The following is a 25,824-nucleotide window of genomic DNA, read 5'->3' as shown; positions in this document are numbered from 1 at the left end:
AATCAAGAAATGCACAGGGCCATGGGTTCCATGTAACGAGGGAGGGCGGGGGCTTGTGCAAAGTTACATTAAATATTAAAATAGGATTACATACTGAAATTGAGAATCTTGATGCAAGACGGGGGCCATAATGTGCAGGTGGACATTTGCAGGAGGTGACGTGGGGGGCTGTTTGTCAAGATAAAGAGCAGACTGTCTGGGGAAACTGCTCAGCAGGGCGAGTGCATCTTATTTCAGAGGGACAGCACTGCACAGCGTGTAAGCCGCATGGAATTACAGTGTTGCAGGGCATTCAAACCCAAGGCCTAAATGCTCTTTGTTGGGTTTGTGTCTCATTATTCATCATGGCTGTGAATGACACAAGAGGCTCTGATTAAACCTTTAAGGCTTGAACTATTCTTCCTGGAGTTTGTCCAAGAGGGACTACCAGATCTCATTATCACCTTTTATCTACCACTGACTCCCACAGCAGTTGGAGTATTTTATATTGTCTTGCTATATCAGCAAACACTCTCCACTTGCTCATTATGGTTGTCATTATTATTATAACGATCATTAACATTGCACCTCTTGGCCATTCCTTTCATGTTTATTCATGTAGTGGAGCTCAGAGTCTGTCTTTGTGAGTCCGAGGATGGAAGTTATTGGCACGCACATGCTTTGTATTGCATCCACCAGAGGATAAAGCGTGTGTTCTTGACATTGTTTAAACGGCCAGCTTTGAAAGAACAACAAGGTGTAAAACTGTGTTTGACTGAACAAAACAACACTGTCGTTTCCTGCACGTCGACAGCATGGTCCCAGAGTGAGGATGTGTGTGTGTGTGTGTGTGTCGGCGCGCGCTGCTTCTAAGTGTGTGTGTGCCCGCGTGCGTGTTGCTGAGTCAGGCGCGACCACTCTCTGTTCACCCCGTTGCTCTCTCTCTCTCTCTCTCTCGCTCTCTCTCGCGCTCTCTCTCCAGTTGTTCTTTGCCAGTGAGACTTTGTTTTAGCCGCCGACGTCATTCATAAGGTCTGGACATCGAGGCGCGCGAGGCTGCTCTCTCCTCGTCGTTTAATTGCGTTTCCTACCGACTGACAACTTGTTTTGTCTGTTTAGCGCATTGGCTGCCCATGGGCGCTGCTGTTCACGCACTCTGCTGCTCCGCCGGCTGGGCTGTCCGGTGCGCCTCTGCGGTCGGTTCGGGACGGTATCGGGCTCCGCTTTTTATGAATGAATAACGAGACGGGGAAATGCGAGTGACTGCGAAACTGGCCAGCAGCCGGGCTCCCGGGGGGCCAGCCACCCATGAGAGGGATTAACGACGGAGCGGAGCCGCGGCTCGTTGCGGAAAAGCCTGACTGCAGACTGGCGTGGAAACGCACCGCGAGGGAAACGGGCTCCATAGCGTAGAGCAGCGGAACGACACCGCGGCGACCACAATGTAAGTTGCTCTGAAGCTGCAACTCATTAAGGGACGTGAGGAGAGGGGGGTTCCTGCTATGGTTGCATGATTTATTGTTTTTGTCAGTATGCTTGATGAATTTAAATTCAGCACCGAAAATATTTCTCAAAGTGTCTGATTTATTGAACCGTAATAGCCTTTCAGGTGTAACAAGGGCCTTGGCAAGCTTCTTCTCAGTCATTTTCAGTGACATAACGGTGATGCACTGTCTCCGTGATAGACATGAATAATAAGGACCAAAGCACGGAGAGGTGCCTCCTCTCTCCATCAGCGCTGCTGCTTCTGGATCACCATCTGCTTCATCCAAGTCACTTTCAACCACGAGTTGTCTGGCTTACAGGTCCATCCACATTGTGGCTCTGGGCAGCGAGTGCCCCGGAGGAGTCGGGCCCGGGGAGGAGATCATGGGCCAGGGGCAGCTGCAGGGAGGCCTGCTGTGGAGCTACCTGGGTCACGGGGCGCTGGTGGGACCCTGCGACTTGGAGAGCAGCCTGCACAACCCGGCCTTCATGGAGTACACGTCGCGTGTGTTTGGAGATGTCACTGTGGTGGTTCGGGATTGCCCCAGCTGGGTAAGAGACTGGTGGTGTGTTTGTGTGCAGGACAGAATGAGGAAAAACTGAGACTTGCACAGGTTGATACAGTATGAATCTTTGCTTTGACTTGTTTTGCTCATTCATGCGACCATCCCCAATGTGCATATTAAAAGGGAGCCTTAGGAGTCGTTTTTAGGTGTTGCTTTGGCTCTTTCATCTTGTGTGATACCACGTCAGACTTGATTTGCAGAGGATGGTTAGGGCAGACCAAGATGGAAAAGCATGGCACAAAAAAGTGGTGTAATTTTGCCAGAGCATTGCAATTGTGAGAGAGTGTGCGTCACTTCAATGATATGCTGTTTACTTTTCACTCTGCTTCTGTTTCTCAGAAGACGTACAACATTTCAAATTCCAAGGCCACTTGCCTTCCAGCTCTGATTGCAGGCTTTGTGAAAATGTCTCTATTCTTAGGAGGACGCTATTTTAACATGCACTGCACACACACACACACACACACACAAAGAAAAAAACTGATGAAAGAACTTTTGTTCTTAATAGCATATGAATTTGAAATGAAAGCACTGTTATGGTTTAGTAGCAGCACTGTATGTGTCCTATTATAGGGCTGTCTAACCCTGTCAGGGGAAAGTCTGTCAGTCTAATTCTATGTCTCTTTGTCCCTTTTTTTATTCAAATTGCTCACAGCTTTCTCAAGTGTTTTTTCCCTGCCTAATGAGTTGAGTTAGGTTGGTTTAGAGGGAGCAGCTAGCCTTGGGGGTAAAGTCTCAAGAGCCACACTGAGGTATTTATACTTGGGGAGACTCAGAGGGGAAGGGTTATCTGAGGTAAGATTCATGGTACAGGTTGGGTATGCAGACTGTGTATATTGCGCTTCTCATGTGTCTGTCCTCCTCTGACCTCTCCTCTATTTATATTTGTTGTCCCTTCCTTGTCTTGACTTTCCAGGACTTGTTGGACAGCGATTGGGCCAGCGTGCGTAAAGTTCTGGAGCAGGCGGACATCCTGGTCATTAAATATTCAGTCACTGACAAGCTGGCCTTCCAGCAGGTCAGGAACGGCTACGCCCCAAGACTCCGCCCGCTCCTGAGGCACTGGGGTGTGCCTGTCATCCTGGTGGCTGTTGGAGCGCGGCTGAACGGTGAGGGTGCCTTTTGTTCTGTGTTTTTTGTCAGAGCCAGAGCGAGTTTAGTTTTTGCAGACGACTTCTTGACAGCTGACGGTTCCTCTCGCAGTTTGTCATTGTTGCATGTGAACAATGGAGTTTGAGAGGCAACAAACACATTTCTCATCTCTCACTCATTGTACTTGATATCCTGGTATTTTAGGGTTAATCTGCTGTTGCCTCTGGCTGTTGAGTTTGATTTCCGGACAATATCATGCTCTTCTCGTTTGGGCCAGTGAGATCACTGTCTGAGCCTTGTGTCCTCTAGTGTGTCCTCCCAGCGATGAGGAGGATGCTCATGATTAAATCTCCTCTTGGCTTCCTTCAGGCTGTCAGCTCACATGCTTCCCTACAGGAAACACACCAAAACAAGACATTATGTTCATATTGTTTGGTCATTATGAGAGACAAGATCTTACAAGAGCTTGCACGGCACTTAAATACACACTGTCATGGCTTGAAAGTGCACAGTTTGTCCTTTAAGTAGGACTACGGTACTTGGGTGTAGCCTGACTGGAGGCTTCTCAACACATCAGGACTTAACATACATATATACTGTCATCTCAGTGAGTCTGCATGTGTTTTTGCACACACACTGACCCCTTGTCGAATCCAGATGCTGTAAACAAGCTCATCAAATCCACCGGGTTGTATTTTTAGCTTGTCTCCTCAACATACTTTGAGATCCTGTCAGAGCTCCGCTGCAGAATGATCACAGTGTGAGTCAAGTCTTTGCCAGAGAGAGAGCGAGAGAGAGAGAGAGAGAGAGAGAGAGAGACAGAGAGAGAGAGAGAGTGTGTACCTGCAGACCAGAGCCTTTGTTTGTGTTTTTGTTTGCGGCTGCTGTGAGTATTTTCATGCTATCCCCTCATGACTGCAGAGAATGACGGCTGAGCTCTCAGCGCTTCCTGCTGCTCGACTTAAGACCACCTAAGGCACAGCTGTGGCAGCAAGCGCTGCCGTACGCGCATTAACCATCAGCCATTAAACCAGCGCTGAACGCAGGAGCACAGACAGATTTATCCAAGGGCATGCACGCACCCTCACACACACAAACATACCACTGATATGCCAAGTCACCGCCTGTCAGACGCTCACACACACACACTCTGCTTCTCGTTCTGCCTCTCTCTCTCTCTCTCTCTCTCTCTCTCTCTCTCTCTCACACACACTCTCTCTGTCTAGCTCCGACTCTGTCATGCCTGTAGGTTATTAGCAGTATGATTTATCAAATGCCTCGGCACTTAGCTGTATGTCCTGCTCATTCTCTTGGTCTCTCTGGCTCTCTCCTCCTTTGTGCAGTCTTTTTTCTCCTTCAAGCTAATCCCTCCACATTTTCTGCCTGATTCTGTCTCCTCGGTCCCCATGCACACATGCCACAGTACGGCTGGTCCTGGTGCACGTGCCATTGCAGATTTGATCTTTTATGTTGTTGTAAGAGGATTCTTCGTTTTTTTCTCTTTGGACTTGGTGAAGATGTAAAAACGGTGGCCTGGAAGTGCAAAACACGCTGTATTAAATTAAAGAAGAGCCGTTTGCATTTCAGGAACCAACATGCAACAAACAACAATCTTTCACAAAATGGAAAAAATACATACACCCATCTCCCTTTTAAAGTCCTTATTGGCTGCCTGCATAGTCACACTGACATAGACAAGAGGAATTAGGACGTTGAAGTCCACACCATGAAATGTGGCTGCGGTATCTGGTTTTTGTGTTCTGTTTTTTGCAAGATATGTTTTCTATTTTTACTTTGGTTTGTGAAATGTTGTGTGTTTTGTGTTCTGTCAACACACAAAGTGACTTTTACTTTGTGTTTCATGCGCTTTTTTTGTTTGTTTTGTAAGGAACCTTTAACAAGCACTGACACACATTTACAAAATATGTTTTGTCTTGTATTGTATTTTACAGAACATGTTCTTGTATGATATATTTTTTATTGTCAGTATTGGCATAGTTTGTCCCTGTTGGGACTCTCAAACATTGTTACCCAGCTTTGCTCTGATTGGTCCAGTCTGGGAGTAGATTAACTCTTAATCATGCAACTCACAACCACCTGAGTGATGGCTGCGTACAGTGTTATACTTGTTCTGCTCTGTGGTGTTAACTTGACAATGCCTCACAGAGGCCTCTGTTAAATTGAAAATGTTTCACAGTTAAATGTGTTGAGAGCTGTGTGCAGAAACAAAATATGTTTTGATCCATGTCTGGTGTGGACATTAACATTAAGCATCAGCGTTGTGCATGAAGGCACATATGGAAGTTCATATCTTGTTTTAGTTGAATATTTTAACAAATATAAATAGCACGTCAGCCTTTTCTATGGACTGTATGTCATGGCCCGGAGCCGCTCATGCGGTGAATCATGAGACAAGCATTTCCAGCAGTGGCTGCTCAATTCAAACCAGGTTCATGCATCCTAAAAAGCCTAATGTAATATCAATGACTCATGTATTGCCTCTCATATACCCTCATAGACTATGTATTAGATTCAGTTATTTACACAGTTTGAATGATTTCATACTAGAATGAAACTCTCCCCTCTGTGTTCAGATGAAGGCCCTCCGTGTACGTGCCCGCTGTGTGCGTCTGACTGGAGCAGCTGTGTGCCTCACAGCGAAGGTCTGCAGCTGTCCCGGGACCTGGGGGCCACCTACCTGGAGTTGCCCTCTCTCAACCACGTCTTTGTGGGTCGCTACTTCGGCAGCGTGGTGAGTGGTCACGCCACGCAGGAATGAAATGGTCGAAAAAAGAATTTAATCAGATGTCATGTCAGACTATTTACTGGAAGCACTTAACGTAACTTTTTGTTGCATTTTGAGTCTTGTGCTTGAAATGAGTTTATATGATCAGTGTGCTGAGGGAGTTTTTCTATTTAAATTCTTCCTGTCTAATAAACTCGATGAGCTCTTCTTTTCAGGTAGGTACAGCACTTAGTACAGGAGACATGGACAGGCAGCTACGTCGGTCTCCTAAGGAAGTTGTTTTCCAAAGAATTGATGATGTAACATTACTATTTTCATGCCTTGTGTTCAGCCTAACGTGTGTATTTCTGTGTTGTTCAGCTGGAGTACTTCATGATTCAGTGTCTGAAACACAAAGCCAAAGAAAGGCCAGAGAAGAGGCGAGGAAATAAAGTGAACGAGCTTCGTCCCCCTCATTTAGAGCAACCAGGTCAGAGGAATACTATGGTATCTAAAAACTCAACTTTTATTTTTAGTGGCATTTATTTGTGTCTTGTCAGTTTCTACAGGTTGTATCCCTTGTTCAGCTCATTTTAAATATGTTTTTATTTCATTAATGGCTATTATTGTTTTTATTTAGTAAGTTAATGTTATTAAGTAATTATTGTTGCTTTAAATTGCTCTTTTTATGGTGTATAGAGGACCTTCAGTTGGACTGACTGGATTGTTTCTTCTTACAGCTTACATAGCCATAAAAAGAGCTGAGCACAAAGGTTTTATCCAGATCAATATTTTCTGTTCCAAACTGGAAATAAGAAGAGAGACAAAGAGCTGGGTACTTTTATTCAATGACGTTTGAATCAATTTTAGACTGAGCTCTTTTCAGCACCGGACACAGCAACAACTGAGTGTTTCGTGCCTTGTTCTGAGGCAGCTCAGTGGTTGTGGTTGTGGGTTAGGAGAGGATTACTCATTAACCTGTTCTTAATCAGTTTAGGTATTTAGGCACCTGAACACTATAAGCCCACTTATCCAGCCAGTAACACCCCTAATGCACTTCTTTTGTTTGCACTTTTTGTTATGTGTTTTTAATTTTTGTGCATATTACTAAAATGAAATATTTATATCTCTGTTTTGAAAGATTTAGGGCTGCAAACTCTGTTCGATGACAACAAAACTTAAAAATGTTGAGTTTACTATCAGACAAACTCACAACTCACAGCTGGCATTTTGTTTTTGCCTGTCGATCAACTGATCATCAAAACGTTGCCAGTTAACCACTGACTAATTGTTCGAGCTCTAATTTAGTTTTAATCTGCTTTATTGGAATTCAGAATTTCAGATAAAATTTTAATTAAGCTTCAAAACAAGCCACACTGAACTCATGTCGAAGGTTTTTCAGGCCGTAGCAGACTGTAGATAGCGTTAATCAAACTGCCTTTAAGCCAATCAGATTCTGCAAACATCAAAAAGACACCCATGCACAGCACCTTACAAGTGCTACTGCTACCACTACTGCCATTTCAGTATTTTTCTATGCATTGTTAATTTTTACAAAAAAGAAAACACCTGAAAATATTGAACACAAACTACGCTGTTTGTTTTAGTGTTACATATTGATCTGACCACTTTGCTGCTGGCTGTGTCTAAATCTGATGCAGTGACTGACACCTTTTAAGTCCAGCCAAAAAGGCAGCGAGTGCCGGCGGATATATTGGTGCCTGTCCAACACTACTTAACACTACTTATGATGCAGCTTGCATTAAATATGACGTGCACTGATTCAGGAACAGCACAGTTTTCACGGCCAAATCTGAGCTGCCATAAAAAAAAGGACATGAGGTCCGCAGAGGTGCGGTGTGTATTAAGCAAGAATAGGAAAATAATAGGACAATGATTTGTGAATCTCCCTTCCCCCCACTTCCTTTACTTTCCTGCGCAGTGCTTTGTCACTTTTATTAATCTGAACTCATGAATACATGCATCACAAAGCACTGTTTTTTCTCTGAAATATTTCTTCTCGTTGCTCCAGACAGGTTGTTCTTGTATTCACTGCTTTTACTGTTACACTCAGTTCACTGCGAATCATCCTTCTCTTTTTTAAACATTAACCTTATTTAACATAAGCTCTTGGACTTGAACAGACACACAGGACACTTTCTCCATTACTTCAATAGGCCAGAATCCAGTGCAGCAGCCTTGGTTTTGCATCTGCAGGTTTGTCATTAGTGCAAAGACCAACATATCTGGAAGCGTTTCTTCCAACTTGAGCAACAGGGCAGTGCACGACATGACCTTGCGCTCTCTTCCCTGCCTAAAAAAATGTCACTTCACTATTGCTGTCACTATCGCTCTCTCTCCACATACCCGTATACACCCCATTGCTCTCTGAGTTGTCAAAACTCATTGTCAAAAAAAGGGGAAATCACTAGTAGATGTAGACAAAATAGATTGAGGAAAAGCGAGTACACACATAACAAATTTGTATTCAGCAGTGATTGCTCATTAACACGACTCAACCTTCCTATATTCTTCTCTCTCTCTCTCTCTCTCTCGCTCTCTCTCTCTCCTTTTCACCCTCCATGCTCCCTCTTCCTCCATCCGTTCAGCACGTCTTCCTCCTATTCGAGTAGAGGAGTCCAGCTTCTCCCAGGACATGCAGTGGTTGTTGGAGCGTGGTGTGCAGTTTGCCGATGTGGCTTTCTACGCCGGGGACTCTGGGAAAGAGCTGGGGTGGGCGCACGCGGCTGTGCTGTGTGCTGTCAGCCCGTACTTCAGACAGCTGCTCCTGGGGCCCAAGACCAGGTAAGAGAGATATTAGCTTGTTCACATATTGGAGCTTAACAAGCTATATTACACCACCTGAGCCTTTAGCCAGCAGTAGCTCTGCCCTCTTTTCAAACTCCTCTTTAGTGTAACTGTCAAGGATGTTGTGCTGACTTTCATCTCTGGTTGTAAAGGGAACGTCCCCAGTCACGGTGTGCTTGCAGAGAGCGGGATGGAGGCCCCCATTCGCTGCTGTCCACCTGGGATGGGGGGATTATCGATGACATGCCGCGATCAGAAGGGCACCTGACAGGGCGCCTCTCTCGTCTGGTGGTAAAGGACCCCCTCCTGTGTATGTGCTTGTGGGAGACGCTCATGTTCATTTACAGAGGTAAAAGCCACCAGTCAAACTCCAGTACACTCAGATACAACCGAGAATACCACACCCCAACAACACCTCACTGCTTGCGAGATGCTAGCACTATGTAGAACTTTCACTGACTGCTGGTACTATGAAAGGTTAGAAGTGCTTACTTTCCTGATTCATTGGTTCGTCGTTTGGGCAATAAAATGTCAGAAAATAGTGAAAAATACAAATGTTTGCTCAAGATATTTCACTCACAACTACAAATATCAACTTGCTATAAGTATTGATAGATTAGCCTCTCATATTTTAGGACATTGTGGTCATTTTCAAAAAGAACGCCTGATTAAATAATCAGAAGTGAATTCCTGTGAATGCTGCCAAATTATTTCTGTATTAAAATTTGCACCTACTTAAATAACAACAACACAGAAGAGCATCTCATCCCCACTACAAGTTGCCCAAACTGACATTCTGGCATCAGGATCAGTTGCGCAGGAAGTGCCAAACAGAAAGAGGGGACCAGAATACAAAACTGTCTCCAAAACAGCGGCCAACATGCACTTTGTCAAGAGAAATCTGGACTCAGCAAGGATGGTTCAATCAGTATACTCCCATAACAATACATGATTTCTGGGAAATGATGTGCATCACAAAAAGTCAGTTATCTCTGGCTATAAAGAGCTTCAAACTGCCCAATGTATTGAATTGCATCCATCCTTAATAACCTGGTTTCTGTGGCTGGTGTCTCAGCCTTGATGCCTCCTGTTTGTTGTTGCCATATTGGACACATTCTGCACATTACGACTAGAGTTTAAATACAGCTAACAGAGCTGGACTGACATTCAAAGCATGGGAACTCCATTCCCCCAAAGCAGTTACTCTTTTTCCAATAATTTAGATGTGATGATTAATGTCCCCTGGCAGCAGAAGGCAGTTTGCCTGCTATTGGATCCTGTCCAATGTTCCAGTATGGTGAGGAACAGAAATCAGTCAAATTGAATAGTGCTTGATAGAAAGCAACTGTAGTATTTTAATCTAGCACCTGATCATTCATCGTGTAATGCTGTGATCTCACACTGCTTTCTTAACCCACATTTGTACTCAGATGCCTCGGGCCACTCATGTTTCCTTTATCTCCACCCCTCTCAGTTCTATTAAACATTACGGACACATGGGTTGGTGCACTGAGCGATGTCTTTGCAGAAATTGAACTTTCATCATTTTGATGGCTGATGGGATTAGTTGATAGAATCTGCAGCCCGTTACAGTGGCCTCATATTCACATCAACAAATGTGAAGAAAGTGTCGTGTAAAATGAACAGTCTCTTATATTAACTTCACATAACAAGGAGACAAGAGGCACACACAGGCATGAAACGTGCAACCAAAACATTTGCAGATGCAAAATGCTGTTCAGTCATGTGTGAAGCCCAGCTAAACAGCCGTGTGATATTATGTGCGACTTCAGTGCCGTAATGAAAATCTTCTCAGTCTGCAACTCAGAGTCTGCAATGCTGTGCTCGCTGCATGCTGGATTGCAGCGCCTGCGCATGCCAGCTCTTCGTCACGGGCTGCGTGTCGCGCAGGAGCCAGTTAGGGCAAAAAGCTGTGCTAACATCTGATTCACGGCTGCCTCTTAACATGTATGAGAATGAACACATGTGTGCACACTCACACATATGCACCAGACGCACAAACGCATAAGCTGAGTATGAATGTGAGCTGGTGAAGGGAGGAAGATTATAGGGTTAGATGGAATCTCTGTGAGTGACTGCATGAATAAGAATATGAAAGCCAGTGGTTGAAAGGCGTAGGGTGCAGTGTGTATTTTCATGCGTGGATATAAAAGGCCTTGTGTTGATGGGGTTTTTTTTTTGAGTAAGAGAGGAGGAATACGGGAAAGTAAGGAGTGGAAAATTGTGAGTAGGGTGAAAAAACGGTGGAGGGACATGAGAGAAGGGGTGGAGAGTTTAAGGTGCTGCTTGCATATCTGAGAGATAACGTGATGGTGAGAGAGTGTTTTGGGTGGTGCGAGACCCGGGCACTAGAGCATACTGTTAATGTGTGTGTGTGTGTGGCTTGGAGCAAATAGCAGAAAGAGGAATATGTGTGCATGAGCAGAATACGAATGTCACGTTTCCATAAAGCACTGCAGGGAGGCAGTGTTAAGCCTTGTGTGAAAAGTGACTAATGTTAACCTTCAGCATGGTGGGTCTGATTGTAAGTTTAAGGCAGCTGACCTCACATACAGTGTGTGTATTCCTGTATTAGTGTGTTTTCTTGGATTGACTAATCAGATGTGAATGTGTGCCTCCTTTGCCCGCAGAACGATTTGGAGCACCGTGAGCCAAAATGAACAATGAAGTTCATTTGCAGTAAATCCACGACAAGCTGTACTTTGCTTTCCTGGAGACGGGACAGATAGCCTATGCTCGCAATTCGATTCCCCTCATTTGTCAGTTGTAGCTCATGTTATTGGCTTATAGCAGAACAAATTTCCATAACAATATCACGTCACCGTAAACACACAGCGTCACACTCGTGGTGTTTTTCCTCGCTCTGGGTTTTTGTCACTCGAGTGTGTGTGTGGACAGTCACAGAGGCCATGACTTTGCCTGTGTGACGTTAACACTGTGAGACTCTGTCTCCTTGTGTAGTGTGCTGCTGAATTATTGAATTTGTCACTTGGTTGCAATTGTGTGTGTGCATGTTTGGCACATGTTTTACATGTGTATGACACATTGTGTGTGTTTGTGGTCATCCTGGACTTATTTGGGGTCAGATTTTAGTACAGACCAGTCGTTTTTGGGACAACTTGTCTCACTGGAAATAATTGCTTGTTTGTTTGGTTTAAGTTAGGTTAAGGTTTAGTGTCCGGAAGGTAGTAAAATGGAAAAGGTTGAGGAAAACCTCCTGGAAATTAGTGTTAATCTGTACAAATTGTTCCCAAAAGTATCCTATCTCAGCATTTGTGTTTGTGTAGGTGGGTGAGAAGAAATACATAAACAGTTTTTGGAACTTAATTGTGAGACTGTGTAGAGATGATTTAAGCATTTTCCATATATATTCCATTTGATCCAGTTGTTTTGCTTTCTATCCCACATATGAAAACATCTACGAGTGTATCCAGTTCTGTTTTTTTGTGCGTCTTGCTGCATCATATGTCAGCAGCACAGCTCCCCAGCTAATCTCTCACCCTGCCTATGAGGTGTGTGCGCCGTGCCGTGTTATTATCCGGCACTGTGTGTTGAGGTAATCCCTCTATCAGCCCAAATACCATCATTATGAACTAATGATGAGATAAATCCTGCCCAGTCCAGGTCCCTTCTTCCCTCGACAGTCTGTTTATGTCCCAGTGAGTCAGAGTGTGCCACCCCAATCAAGCTGCAGGGCTGTGCAGGCTTTATGAAGGAGCATACCCCTGAAGCGAGTAAACGCAGCATAGATGTTTTCAAAATGATCAAGCAGGGTGAACGTTTCACCTTGTCTTTTTCTGACAAAAGTTTATCTTTATATATCAGTGTTGCTAGTTGTTGAATCTTTATATTTCACATCCTTTTTGATGGCAACGTGCTGTATATCACCGCCCAAATTTCTATTTCCATGTTTATTATCTGTATAGCAATGGTTTTAAGCCATGCTAGCAGCGTGGCTCTAGAGATGGCAATGTCGGTCTGTCAGTTTAATTTAACTGCGTTTTTCACTCGACTATATTTCTAATTTGATCAGATGAGAAACAACTAAAATGCAGACACAAACTATTCAATTACACCTGTGACTATACCTGTAATTTAAATGGTGAAATAAAGTTCAAAATATCTTAATATTATATTTGTTTAAAATACATTTGATATTTTTGATTTGTATGGAATGACATTATTAGCCAACAACCAACAGGAAAAAGATTTAAAAACAAGAAAAAATTATCTCAATTAAAGTAACGCTGAATAAATTGAAATAAAAACATTGAAATAAAAACATTAACCAATTGTCTTGGAGGCAGATTCATTATGGCCACTTGTGTGTTATGCAAATAACTTTGGGTCACTGTTTCTGACATTCGAGGAATCTGGACTGGGTGTCCCACCCGTAACCACCATGGATTATATAAGCAGACACATTTTAGAACAAGCCAACTTTGTCAAAAACAGGTCCTGAGTGTTGGTTGTAAGGTACGTGGGTGGTCAGAGCACAGTGCCAGCCAGAAAAGAGTTTGCCTGTGTGTTTGCGTAAACTATGCTATTGTGGGTCCACAGAATCAGTGTGTTTGTGGCTGTTGTTGTAGGAGCGTGGGAGTGGGACCACCTCCAGGAGGCCCTGGAGGAGAAGCTGAAGAATTCGCTAGCTGTGGCTCAGCTTATGGAGCGCATACGATCCCTCATCGGCAGAGACAGGGTGAGGCCTGTAATGTTTAAAATCACCTCTCTTCTCTTTCTCTAACACAGGCAAATGTCATAAAAATCTAAATCTTGTTTAAGACTGGAACGTCTTATGGTGTGTATGCTATAACAGCCCCAACAAAAGAGGTTAAATATGTATAATGTGTCAAATCTACTCTTTGAAGATTTTAAACACATCTTTTTGTAGTTGCAGACTAACAGCACATTAATTAGCAAAACATTGTTTAGAAACAGTAATAATGTGGCTATAATTAGAATATTTACATAATTACTGCTTGTATCACATCTCAAATACTGTGGGAATTAGCACAAAATAAACAAGCGATGCTCTCAAAGGAGCTAAAGCACAACCCAAGACCTGTACGGAGTCCACACTGGACATCAGCCATGAAATCCAACATTATGTTAAAAACTGTGGTGTCACATGTGTAATGTATTTATGCCTATTTAGAAAACATGAGGTGGCTCCATGTTGTAGGCAGCAGACTTTAACATTTAGAGAGAGATCTGGAGATATGACATGTCTGCGTCTAACAAGCCTTTGGCAGCAGGCATGGTCTACCAGCACATCTGGATAGAAGTAGGTCTTCTACCTGAGGCAGTGCTGAGTTGCACCGAGAGACGGCTGGGCCACTTTAACACGATGAGACACCCTAATGTCCTGTCAGGATTTGATCCCGTCCTCTGCGAACACCTCCGGGTCGCCTTACTCTGCGAGACCGGCTGAAATGTGCTTTTTCCGGGAGCTCTCCGTCGATTTACAAAATCAAAAGAGGTTTGATTCTGTTGCTGCCTCTACTGAAGTCTCTGTGTGTGCCGAGCGCTCCCTCTGCAGCAGAGCAGCGCCAGAATATGGAGTTCTTTGTGCTTCAGTTGACTGAGAAAGGTCACGCAATGGTAATGCAATGCTTTGACAACACTCATTTGTGGACTGAACAGAGGCATGTGTGAGCGTACACTCACAAACTGACACTCTGACAGCTGTTCTCATACTACTGATTTCACCTGCTGTGCAGTGTAGTATACTGTATATACATATAAATATATTGCATTATATTGCATTATGCGTCCTTTAAATTCAAATGAGCAGGAATGTGTTAATAAATAGACAGTTTGGACGACCTTCTGGCTCTCGGTCTGTTTTCAGTGTAAGCCATCTCCGTCATGTCATTCTTGGCATTGCAGTTCAAGTATGTTTGGGTAGCGCTAAGCAAGACTGGCAGAGAGGCCATTTGTATTCCACAGGGGAGGCGAGATAGATGCACAGAATGGCAATTGTGCTGGTAACTAGTACCTGACATCCAGCACAGGAATGTTAACTCTCTGTCTGCTCCTTTTGGCTTCTTCTGTGTGTGTGTGTGTGTGTGTGTGTGTGTGTGTGTGTGTATGTGCGTAGGGCCCCAGGGACACCCCGAGTGCGCGGGCGGCTCAGCTCGGCCCCCAGACTCTTGTCAACCTCTTCAACTCTCCTCTTTACTCTGATGTCATCTTCATGGTGCAAGGTGGGTTCCACGCTGATCCATTTGACGTGCACATATTTACAAATGCATGCACCGTCACAGAGCAGAGGAAGGTCACTCTTTATTAGCCGTGATTGAATTATGATCTCAGTCTCGGGCCTGGTCGTCCATTTGGAGACAAAATAAGATAAAGCGGTCCGAGGGACGGGCTGCCTTCCGGTCCTGTCATGTTTCATCTCACTTTCATCTCTTCCATGAGCTGCTTTTAGCCAATTCTCTATTAAAGGATCAAACTGAGAAATCCAGAAATGATGCCCCAAAGCCTCTCCTCAATCAATATTTATCTCATAAAGAGTGCAGTGAGCTTTTCTCGTCCCTGCACTCCTGAGCTGCGAGTTCAACTCTTGGAGGTCACAGAGGAAATTTTTACAAGAATATTTTGAGCATTTCTGCTTTTTTTCTATGCTAACATGCTGATGGAGTGTGAGGAGTGAGAGCTGTCACTGGCTGTTAATGCCACTTAATGACAGCGATTATGTCAGGACTTGCCCAGGCTTCACATGTCATTTGTGTCCTGTTAATTTAAATGGCCCATTATGACAGCTCATCACTCCTAACAAGCCAAACTGAATTAGGTTTGGACTCTAAACTTCTATGATGAGGCGAAAGAGACATGTTAGTGATTGACTGATGTCTGTGTGTGTGTATGTGTTCAAGGGAGTGTATTGCCAGCCCACCGGGCAGTGCTGGTGGCACGCTGCGACGTCATGGCGGCCATGTTCAGTGGGAAGTATGCAGAGGCCCGGAGCCGAGTGGTGCCCATCCATGGTGTCTCCTCAGATACCTTCCTGTCTTTCCTGGAGTACCTCTACACTGACTCCTGCTGTCCTGGTGAGTTTACTGCACACAACCCAGACGTATATTCAAGTGTACCACTGTGGCCACTACTGTACACAACCAGTTTAACAATTCTTTTAACAAGACATCGCCAATGGGAGGCCTAAATATAGGAAGAAAATGCCCCCCCGCTTTATCGTGTGGACTAATTAAACCCTGTAGCAGATTTTGTGCGGCGGTGAGATTGATTGCACTGGGAAACCCTCAGTCAGTATGTTATTCATTCACCCGCCCATAACTATTTCCTGAGGCTGTTGCTGTAAATAAAAATTGAGTTTGCTTAGTTTAATAAGGGATAATAACTGTAAATAGACGGTTGGTTGATTTGTGACTGAGATGAAAGTCATGGATCTGACCATCTTTTACAGAAGGACAAAGGACCTAATGTAATGTACTGCAGATAGAAATACCATTACCAAATCAGGAAACACTTGTAGAGATGTAGAGTAGTGTTTTACTTGAGGTCTCGCTCACTAAACGCAGCCCAAAACAAAAGCGCAGATGACAAGACCCATCAACCATCTGCGTGACTGCGACATGCTGCCAGTGTCAGTCTCGGGAGGCCTGCGGAGAACAGCACTGAGCTTAAGATTAAATTAGATTTAGTGATGACAAAATCAACCCGTGGCATCACTGCTTCATCTGCTTTCAATTGGGCCAACTCGCGGCTCCAGACGTGGTGTTGTTGTTGTTTTCCTCTGTCACTATCTGTCACATTGTGCGCTGTGTTTTCAAAGGAATGAGTGCTGATAATTCTCTCTGATGATGGCAATGAGCTACAGTACATTACAGAATCAGAATCAGAATCAGAAATACTTTATTGATCCCCCGGGGGAAATTGTACATTTTTTGAAGTGTTTCTACAACCTTAAAGTTACATTTTGAATCAAGTTACTCCCTGTAATGTGAACGCTTAGCTGATACTGTTGATCCCACTGAAAATCAACACTCTGTCTGCAGCTCTCAGCCACTTCAAGGTTGTTGTTTTGGTTTCCAGTCAGACAAACCAAATAATGCTAGTTTGAAACTGTTGGCTGTTCTCAGCCCACAGGCTTATACGCACTGATTGCATGCTGAACATAAAGGCTGCAGTCAAACATTTCGAAAGAGACCCAGATGCTTTTTTCAGGAGTAAGTGGACCAAAAATGCCACTGAATATTATTGGTTTTGTCTTTTACAGGGGGCCAAAGGGACTCCAATGTAATGTTCATGTTGCTTTGTGTCTGCTACATGTGGAAGTGGTCAACTGTTTGCTAATAGGTTAGCCAAACAGCAGAATTCTTTCTGCCCCCCAGTGGTAAGAGATTACTTCATGCAGCTTTGAATGACAAGCTTATGCAGTCATGTCTAAAGGGGCTTTGGTAGTAGAGTGTGTGTGTGTGTGTGTGTGTGTGTGTGTGCATTTTCATGACATCCACTGTGACATCACAAGTTTCTGCAGTTCCTCTTGAATCAAGCCTCCCAGCTACAGAGGATTACAGATTCAGAAAGCACAAAAAACAATGTGTCACGTTCCTTAATTAATAGATAAAACCATATAACTGTGCCTTAGTTAAAGAATTAGTGTTAATTACAACATTGGCTGTCTGTCATCTTCCTTCCCAGCATTGTTATATAGCGAAGATGCTGAATAGACAATTTAAAGGTTCAGAATAATCCGCTCTGAATAACCAGCTACTGAGAGCTGACAATCCCCTTATTTTGTGGCATGAGATGTTTTGATGAAAAAATCATGAAAAAACCTCGACAAGCAACCCTTAAGATCCAGCTTAGGTACAAGGGAGGGGAAGCAAGCTGTTTCCAGAGATACAGCTTCAGGTTGAGTCATGGGAACAGGAAATTAAAGCCATGAAAAAGCTCCAGAGGCTGCAGCCGCTGCACTGTTATGTAAGAGCCCAGCACTCAAGGTTAAAGCAAGGTAACTCCACCAGTAGTGGCAAAAACGAATGACGTGAAATCGAAGGAGTATTCAATTCAGATAAATGCTGTATACTGTTCATACTTTATGAGAGTAGAATACATTGTTACTGCTCATTTATATGTTTAGGCGATCATGCAGCTGAACAGAACAAACCCTCAGCTGACATCAGCCTGTCAGAGACGCATGCAGAGAGTCGGTGTTTATGGGAGGGATGGATGGATGACAGGAATCAAGCTGCATCAGGAGCAATTAGATTTGACATTTTGACATTACATAATAGGATTGACATTACTTGTTTGACGTTTGTTGCAGGTGTAAGGATGCAATTTGATGGCTTGAAATTATTTGTTATATATATATATATATATACTCCTGAGCTCTATTCAAAACATATAGCTGAGATTTTATTCCATGTGTTGATAATGTGTATGTGTGCTGGACATCTAACAAACTGATGTACAATCTGAGATACTGAAAAAATGACATACTGTCGACTGTGCTGAGTGCAGTTTGACTTTAATATAGGACAATAAGATAGAAATATAAAGTATTCTTGGTGGTTCGTCCTGTGTCTTTAAAAGCACTTTTAAACAATATTTAAGAAAAGTGCTATTAGGAAATAGTTGCTCTGGCAAATGTGTACACATCAAGCAGACATGAAACAACATTTGGAGTTGTGTTTCTGGCCACCTGACAAATATAAGTTCAATATTTACTCTCCCTTTTAGCTCTGTTTTGGTCTCCACCAACTCCTGAGGGAAACATCTGGCTCTTTAGGTGCTGGGCAGGTAGTGTACTGTGGGTTTTTGTAGCTTTTGCTGCTTGCTGGTGCTGGAAAAACACAGTTGATGAGAGCGATAAGAGTCAAACAAATGAAAAAAGTTGTGGGCCGTAAAACCAAAACAATGAGGTTAAAGACGTTAAATGTTATGTAGAGATAGGAAACTGTATAATATAGAAACATTTTTGGTGGAGTCATCACTACAAGCAACACCTTTCACATGCACATGGTCATTTTATCCATTGTTAGTTTTTTTGGGTGGGGGGGGGGGGTAATTTCTAGATAGTACCATGTCAATGTGCTCTTTACTCTCTGTATGCTGCTCAAATAAACCAACTTTATATCATTGTCAAATAATGTTAAGTTTATAATTCCGCTGGAAGTGGCTTCCTTTGGCATTTGTTCAGCATCTTCTACTTTTCTAATAGACACACAAAATGCTTTTATAATGATATGGTTGTTTTAAGCTTTATGGGGCATTCCTGATGTGGCTCTGTTCCAATTAGATTTTTGGACCAATAATCATAAAAACGCTTCCTTTACTTCAGGGAGCGTTTTTAAGCCTTTGATATAAATATGGAATAAAATGTAATCCACCTGATGTTATAACAATGTATGTGCATATACAGTGTATCAGACAGTGCTGTGTGTGCTTGTGTGTCCAGCCAGTGTGCTGCAGGCCATGGCTGTGCTGGTCTGTGCCGAGATGTACCAGGTGAAACGTCTGCAGCACCTGTGTGAAGTGTGTGTGTGCGCTTACCTCCAGAGCATGCCCAGTAGAGAGCTGTCGTCGACAGGTATCAGCGTGATTCGACTACTCCGCCGAGCAAAGGTCAGTGCAACTTTGAGTGTGTGAGGGTAAAAAGGGCAAGAGATGACGATTGAGAACATGAACAGACCTGCAGGAGATGGCTATGGTAACAGATTACTACTTCAAGATATGACATTTCCTTCAGCCACCAAAATGCAAATGCTGTGTGAAGAGAAAATCTAGCTGTCAAAAAACAGCTGGATTGTGGCAAGCTTGATCTTTTAACTTGCAGTAGCCCTAGGCCTCCATCTGTATTCATGGTTATTTGTAGAAAATAATGAATTCTTGAGAGAATGATTTGTTATTTGCCATAATGTCTATGTTTAAATTGATCCTCAGTGCCACAATGCAGAGCAGCTGTATGTCTGGCTCCTCCACTTCATTGCCAACAACTACCTGATCTTCAGTCACAAACCTGACTTCCTGGAGCTATCAGGTTAGTGAATTTTTAAACAAATTATGAATGTCTGACAAATTCAAGTAAGCCTCGTAAGTGACGGTTATGCACACTAAAATTGCTGCACAGTGACAGCAAAATTAAACAGCAGATTTCAGCTTTAAAGGGCTTCAGACTTCATTTTAAAAAGTGCCTCCAGGCTTGTGAGAATCTGTCGTTTTTCCACACAGTATATGTAGGTTAGGATCCCTCTGTCTCAGATGAATGCTGTGAATGGTAGCAGAGTACCTCTTTTTGTTTTGTCAAATGGAGTAATCAAGGTGTCCACCAATCAGTTAATGAATTAAAATGAAACATGACAAACCATGTTGTCACTTTAAGGATTGTGGAGGGTAGAAAATGAGTTCAACACTTTCTACTCTTAGACACCTGTGAAAACCTCTGTATTTTATGCTATACTGCCACATAGCACAATATGGCTGCGGTTATGTATTAGACTGTGGGCTGTCTGCCGCCCAGAGTAATTATGCCTCCTTATAGTATGTTTAATACTATAAGTTTATGCTTAAGTTGTTGCAGTCATACATATTTAATAGGCCACCTTAATGCAGTTAAAGACAGGCTAATTACAAAGATTAACAGCAACATTGCTCCGGTTAGTAGCAGTAGCATGTTTTATTAGCATTAGTCGTACACACAAGAATCATTTAAGGTCACTGGACGGGTGCTGAAGGGCATAAACGAAGTCAAAGGCCAGAATAGGTAGACAGCACATGATCGGTCTCCGTTGGTCTTCTGTTGCTTGTTGGTGTAAACAGAATCTTATCAGATATTTCAGCCTTGTTGGCCGTGTTCATGGCAACAGTCCCAGGAGTTACTACTGTATGTGTTTGTGTGGGTATGTGCCAAGCACAGTAAATCATGCTGTAATGGTTTTATCAGCAAACCATCCCATAGTTGTGTTGTTGTGCAGTAGATTAGAGTTATGTTTTGGTGTTTGTGTTGGTTCCAGAGGAGGAGCGCGAGCAGGTGGAGAGGCTACGCTGGCCGTCCAGAGGCTACCTGCAGGAGCTCAGCGAGTACCAGCAGCGGCGACGCAAACTACGCAAGTCCCGCTGCATAGTCATGTGACCCCACCTGGATGCCAAAAACCTGTGGACAACAGAGGGGGTGGTGGGTGGTTGGGGGGGGGGGGCAGGGAGAGAATAATGACAAAGACTGAGACACTTGGAGAAATGGAGAGAATAAATCGTTTCTTCTGTTTGTCGTGCTGGATGAAGGGCTGATTCTGACGGACACTGTTGCAGAGGAAAACGTCATAAGACTCCTTAACCAATAGGACAACGCCGTCGAGCAGTGACATGCACCACTGTGACAGGCCTCTCCTACCCCCCTGAGGAATGACTGTGTGTCCTTTGCATAATGACTATTCTATCATGGGCAATACAAAATGACTGATCCTTAAAACCCAGTATGAATTGAAAATGACCGGCTGGCCAGAGGCCATATGAAAGATTAGGCTGATGCAAAACAGTGGATTTCAGAGATGAACAGTGACATAAAATATCTCCATTACGAGTACCGATATATCAAATGACCACACATCTGTTGGAAAACATGTGCAGACTGTTTGGAACAACAGTAACGGGTAATGTGACTTCAGGTTGAAAAAGCAGGAAGGAAACAATACTGTTTTCTTCTCTACTCGACACCTGGGGGTGTCTTTGTATCTTCTGTACGCTGGACGCAGGACTGCTCTGTCTGAAGTTAAACCATGGCCCAACGATGCATCTGAGTCCTGTCTGGATCGTGTGCACAGGCAGCATTTCTTAAGCTGAAATAACTCTTGAGCCTCAAACTTCTTTGGGGCTCGATCAGTATTTCAGCCGAGGGGTGACCTACATTAACATCGAGAGTAGAGCGGAAAGCAACTGGTAATGCTGCCGGTAGCACAGTCACACTCATTTTTATCTGTAGTCTGACAGAAACTACAGACGAGCAGGACCAATTTAATTACTATTCTTTTATTAGACTCTTTCAGATCTGTGATGCAGCATCGGTGAGCGTGAGATGGAATACATTTTGATCGTAGTCTATAACAAATGAGGCCGTCTCAATTTCATTCAGAAATGGCGTGAAATTAAATCTTCAAATGAAACTACATATAGTCTGTATCAAAATCAAGCGCTCTGTACACCAAATCCACAACAATAATCAATGTATTTTTAAATTTTATTTAGCCTGTGAGCTGGACTTTTACACCATATCCTTTGCAGGTTAATATGAAATCATGTTGAAACTATTCCTTATTTATTTGCAATAACAAACAATAATGGTCTGTCTCTGTCTGTCGCATAAAAAGGCAAAAAGCCTTTGTAGCATTTACGTGTACAGAAGCGCTATAAAGATTTAGGGAAAAACAACCATATCATGAACATAAGTTGGTACACTAAAAACCACAATGCCTCTGGGTGGATACACAATATTTATTTTATCCTATTTTTTAATCATAACGAGATTATGATTTATTGGTGCTGCAATTATTTTTGTAATCTATACTGTATGTGGACATGAGTATGACATTATGATTTTTTTTTACATTTGGAGTAGAGACAACTGGGTCACACTATTTTACAGTCGACTGTTTCACTGGTATTTACTTAAAACGTGCATGATTACAAAAAAAAAACTGGGGTACAGGAAGACAGAACAACTTAATTTGTCAGATAAACCTTCAACAAAATGAAGCAAAAACTAATCAAGTGACATTTTGCAGCTGTTTTTTAATTCAGTGGATCAAAATCAGTCATTAATAGTCAACAAACTGTCTGTAACTGTAGGTGTAGCAGCAGCAGCAGGCTGTGTTTATTGTGCAAGACAGCTACCACTGTGAGATTTAGGGACATCATCTGGTAACTTTAACCACCTGGTGTATATTTAACCTGCTGGTGCACCACGACATTCAAAGTATGCGTCTACAAAGAAATCCTCAGATAAATCCTGATCTACGCTTAAAAAGAAAATCAGTAAATAACAGTTGAAAAAGTGGACTTTAAAACAAAGCGTACTCCAGAGCTGCATCCTCACCCAGCGTGTGGAGACGCACATGGGCCAGTGTTGTACAGACTGTAGATAACATGACGTCTGACTTTAAATAAAGACATGTTTTAGAATGAATGTACCACAGACTTGATGAATGTCTGCACTCTGCTGTGTTTGTACAAATACAGGCACAGCCAGGTGTACAGCTGTTGCTTCTCCCTCCCCTGTTCCTCTGGAAAATGGGCCCATTTTACAGTCAGATGGGTGACAAATTAAAAGGAAAAACCTACATTAACTGTCTTAGTAAGGTGCTGGGACAACAGCTTCAAAGCTCCATGGTGTATATTCTCCAAGTCTCTGAAAATCTACTGGAGGGATGAACATCATTCTTCAAATAGATATTCCCTCCCCTGGTGGTTTGATGATGTTGGTGGAGACTACTGTCCAATTCCAGGATCAGACTACATGATCTTTCACACTGTCAGATTAGGCGATTGTAGAGTCCCAAATTCTTGCCGTAACTTGGCTAAAAGACACGTCAGACTACAAGTCGGACCCCGACCATCACAGCTTGTTGGCCTTCAGCACAGAGGTGATCGATAAGGTGCCACGGACCGACTTCACTGTTCAATCTGACAACACTAACAGTGAATGTTTATGTGTGTAGTCACAGTTTTATGGAGGAAAGTGAACCTACATATGTTTGCAGAGCGTGAAGTCACACCCGCAGGTGTGATTAATGAGCCTTTGGGTGGCATATAATAGTCTTTTTGTCAGGACGCAGTGAGGCGTCCCAGGTGCTATGTCTGCTGTCTTCCAGTGTGACAAACTACGCCAGATAAAAAAACGAGCTATCATCTCTCCCGATGATTAATATTCGTTTCCTGGTGACACACGTCTTTTGGGTCAGGCCATTATCGGGCGATATCATATAATCTCAGTGATCTCAGTGTGACATGTTTCAACATCTTGTATAGGTGCTGATTTGGGTTCAGATCTTGTGACGGTGAAGGCCATAACATATGTTTAACATTATTTTCGTACTCATCAAAGCCTTCAGTAACCCCTTGGGCCCTGTGTGAAAGCATCTGCATTCATTATGTTTCTTCACTCGGGTGTTTCCTTTAGTTTGTCACCCATCTGTACATTTCCATCAGGATGTGATACAGCGTGGGCCTACAGCGCATTTTACCTGTGTTTACCACTGAGCAATTACTTCTCATCTCTTTGAGCACCACCTTGGGCGTCCTTTCATTTATTTATTCCTACACTAATGAGAGCTTACTGTTACTAATTTATGCACTTAATGACTTGCTCTGGGTCTTTCAAAGGGCAACGCCTACCTCCTTTTCCTTCTTTCCACAGCCAGACACACTGTCTTTCACTTTATGAGTGTGGGAGTCTGTGCAGTTTTCCTGTACCTGGGGGTCTGGAGCAGGTCACTGCAGGGCTCCAATGGACTGCAGCATGCCCTCCAGTTTACCGTTCTTATGCAGCGCTGCCACATCGCTGCCGCCTCCGACACACTCCTCGCCAATGAACACCCGTGGGACCTACATTCACATCAAAATAAGAGATACAGCGATGCAACTGGTGAAAAAGCAGTTATTGATTTTCAGTGATGTGCACTCCATTGGCTGACACGAGACAATACACTCTGTCTACCATCAGAGATTCTGCCATAAAGTTTACACCGCGGTAACCATCCCTTTAACAGCTCTGGGTGTTTTATATATTATGCGCAATGTTTCACATCAATGAGCAGAACTTAATAATATTGAGTAATATTATAGCAATTTTGAGTTTAATGTGATGACTTATCTTTATTTGTCAGGTATTCAACTCAGAAGATTGGCCATAAACGGTCCGTTTTCCTAATATATTTTCTGTACACTTGACTATATTAAAGTATATTAATACAGCAATATAACGTTACATATAGGCCAAGTACATTTACTCAAATACTATACTTAAGTACAAACTAGAGGTATGTGTACTTTACATGCCACTTTGTACTTCTATTCCACTACAATTCAGAGGGAAATATTGTGCTTTTACTATACTATAATTACTTTAGTTCCTAGTTACTCAACAATTTTTGCATAAAAAAACACATTAAGAGCTTATAAAATATGATATTTTGTTATAAACTAAACTATCCAACAGTATATACATGTAGAGCTCAAACGATTAGTCGACTGACAGAAAATGAAATAGAAAACTATTTTCATAATCCTTTTAAGTCAATTGTCATGCAAAGATGCCAAACATTTCCTGGTTGCAGTTTCTCAAATGTGAGGTCTCTCAGATTATATAATAGTATAACAGCCAAAGAGGCAATTTTTCAGCATTAAATTATTTTGCTTTTAATACTTTTAGGACACTTGTCACCTGATTACTTACTTACTTCCACCATGATATGTTTTGTCCTTATTATCCACACTTTTGCCAGAAAGATTGGTTTGGTAAATGAAGAAAGTGGGATATCATGTCGTTGCGCAGTTCCTCTTGGACACTCCCTGATTAATTTCATCCTGAACTTTGGATGAGAACCACATTTATGGATATCATGGGGAACTGCAATCAAAATGAACTAATAACAACCTGTAAATTAATCAGAGATATTCACATCTTCTATGTGTTTATTATAGCTAACAGCTAACATTGCTACATGTTCATTTAGTTTCACACGGACGTTATTAAAAGCGAGACCTTCGGTAGTTTATGGAAACCTTTTTATCACTGCTACGAGGTTAAAATTACCTTCGCACTTTTGCTCTAGTAAGTACACCGAATTGCATTAGATACTCTTTGTACGTGAAACCCCTCCGTTGTTTACGGTGTGACAAAGCATCTTTCGGTTTACCGTGCGTTCTCCGGTAAGTTCCAGGAAGTAGTCCTGCATGCTGCCCATGTCGCTGCGTCCACTTATATCAATGTACTCCAAATGTCCCGGTTTGAACTTGTATTTAGCCAAAACGTCTTTGGCCGTAATGCAGAACGAGCACGTGGGCTTAATGAACAGCACCACTTTGTCTCCTTTGATTTTGCTCTGCACGAACTGCTGCGCCATTTTAAGAAGTGGTCAGAAGAGGGGAGAAGAAGAAGGGCGAAAGTGGCATCAATGGGGGAGA

General features: G+C 42.9%; 2 protein-coding genes across 2 annotated transcripts; one reads left to right on the top strand and one right to left on the bottom strand.

Moving 5' to 3' along the window:
- The first annotated feature begins 1,848 nt into the window (after nucleotides 1-1,848).
- rhobtb3 (Rho related BTB domain containing 3) lies at nucleotides 1,849-20,799 on the top strand. Its single transcript, XM_070902319.1, has 12 exons — nucleotides 1,849-2,016; nucleotides 2,947-3,139; nucleotides 5,717-5,874; nucleotides 6,229-6,337; nucleotides 8,457-8,652; nucleotides 8,838-9,004; nucleotides 13,266-13,375; nucleotides 14,777-14,882; nucleotides 15,558-15,731; nucleotides 19,106-19,272; nucleotides 19,591-19,687; nucleotides 20,661-20,799. The coding sequence occupies exons 1-12, from the start codon at nucleotides 1,849-1,851 to the stop codon at nucleotides 20,777-20,779; spliced, it is 1,764 nt and encodes a 587-aa protein (XP_070758420.1). The 3' UTR covers nucleotides 20,780-20,799.
- On the bottom strand, nucleotides 20,305-25,824 carry glrx (glutaredoxin (thioltransferase)). Its single transcript, XM_070902320.1, has 3 exons — nucleotides 25,557-25,824; nucleotides 24,112-24,243; nucleotides 20,305-20,800 (listed from the first exon to the last, which is right to left on the bottom strand). The coding sequence occupies exons 1-2, from the start codon at nucleotides 25,761-25,763 to the stop codon at nucleotides 24,130-24,132; spliced, it is 321 nt and encodes a 106-aa protein (XP_070758421.1). The 5' UTR covers nucleotides 25,764-25,824; the 3' UTR covers nucleotides 20,305-20,800; nucleotides 24,112-24,129.

This window comes from Enoplosus armatus, chromosome 3 (assembly GCF_043641665.1).
Source record: "Enoplosus armatus isolate fEnoArm2 chromosome 3, fEnoArm2.hap1, whole genome shotgun sequence".
NCBI lineage: Eukaryota > Metazoa > Chordata > Actinopteri > Centrarchiformes > Enoplosidae > Enoplosus > Enoplosus armatus.
This window is presented reverse-complemented; position numbering and strand designations above follow the sequence as displayed.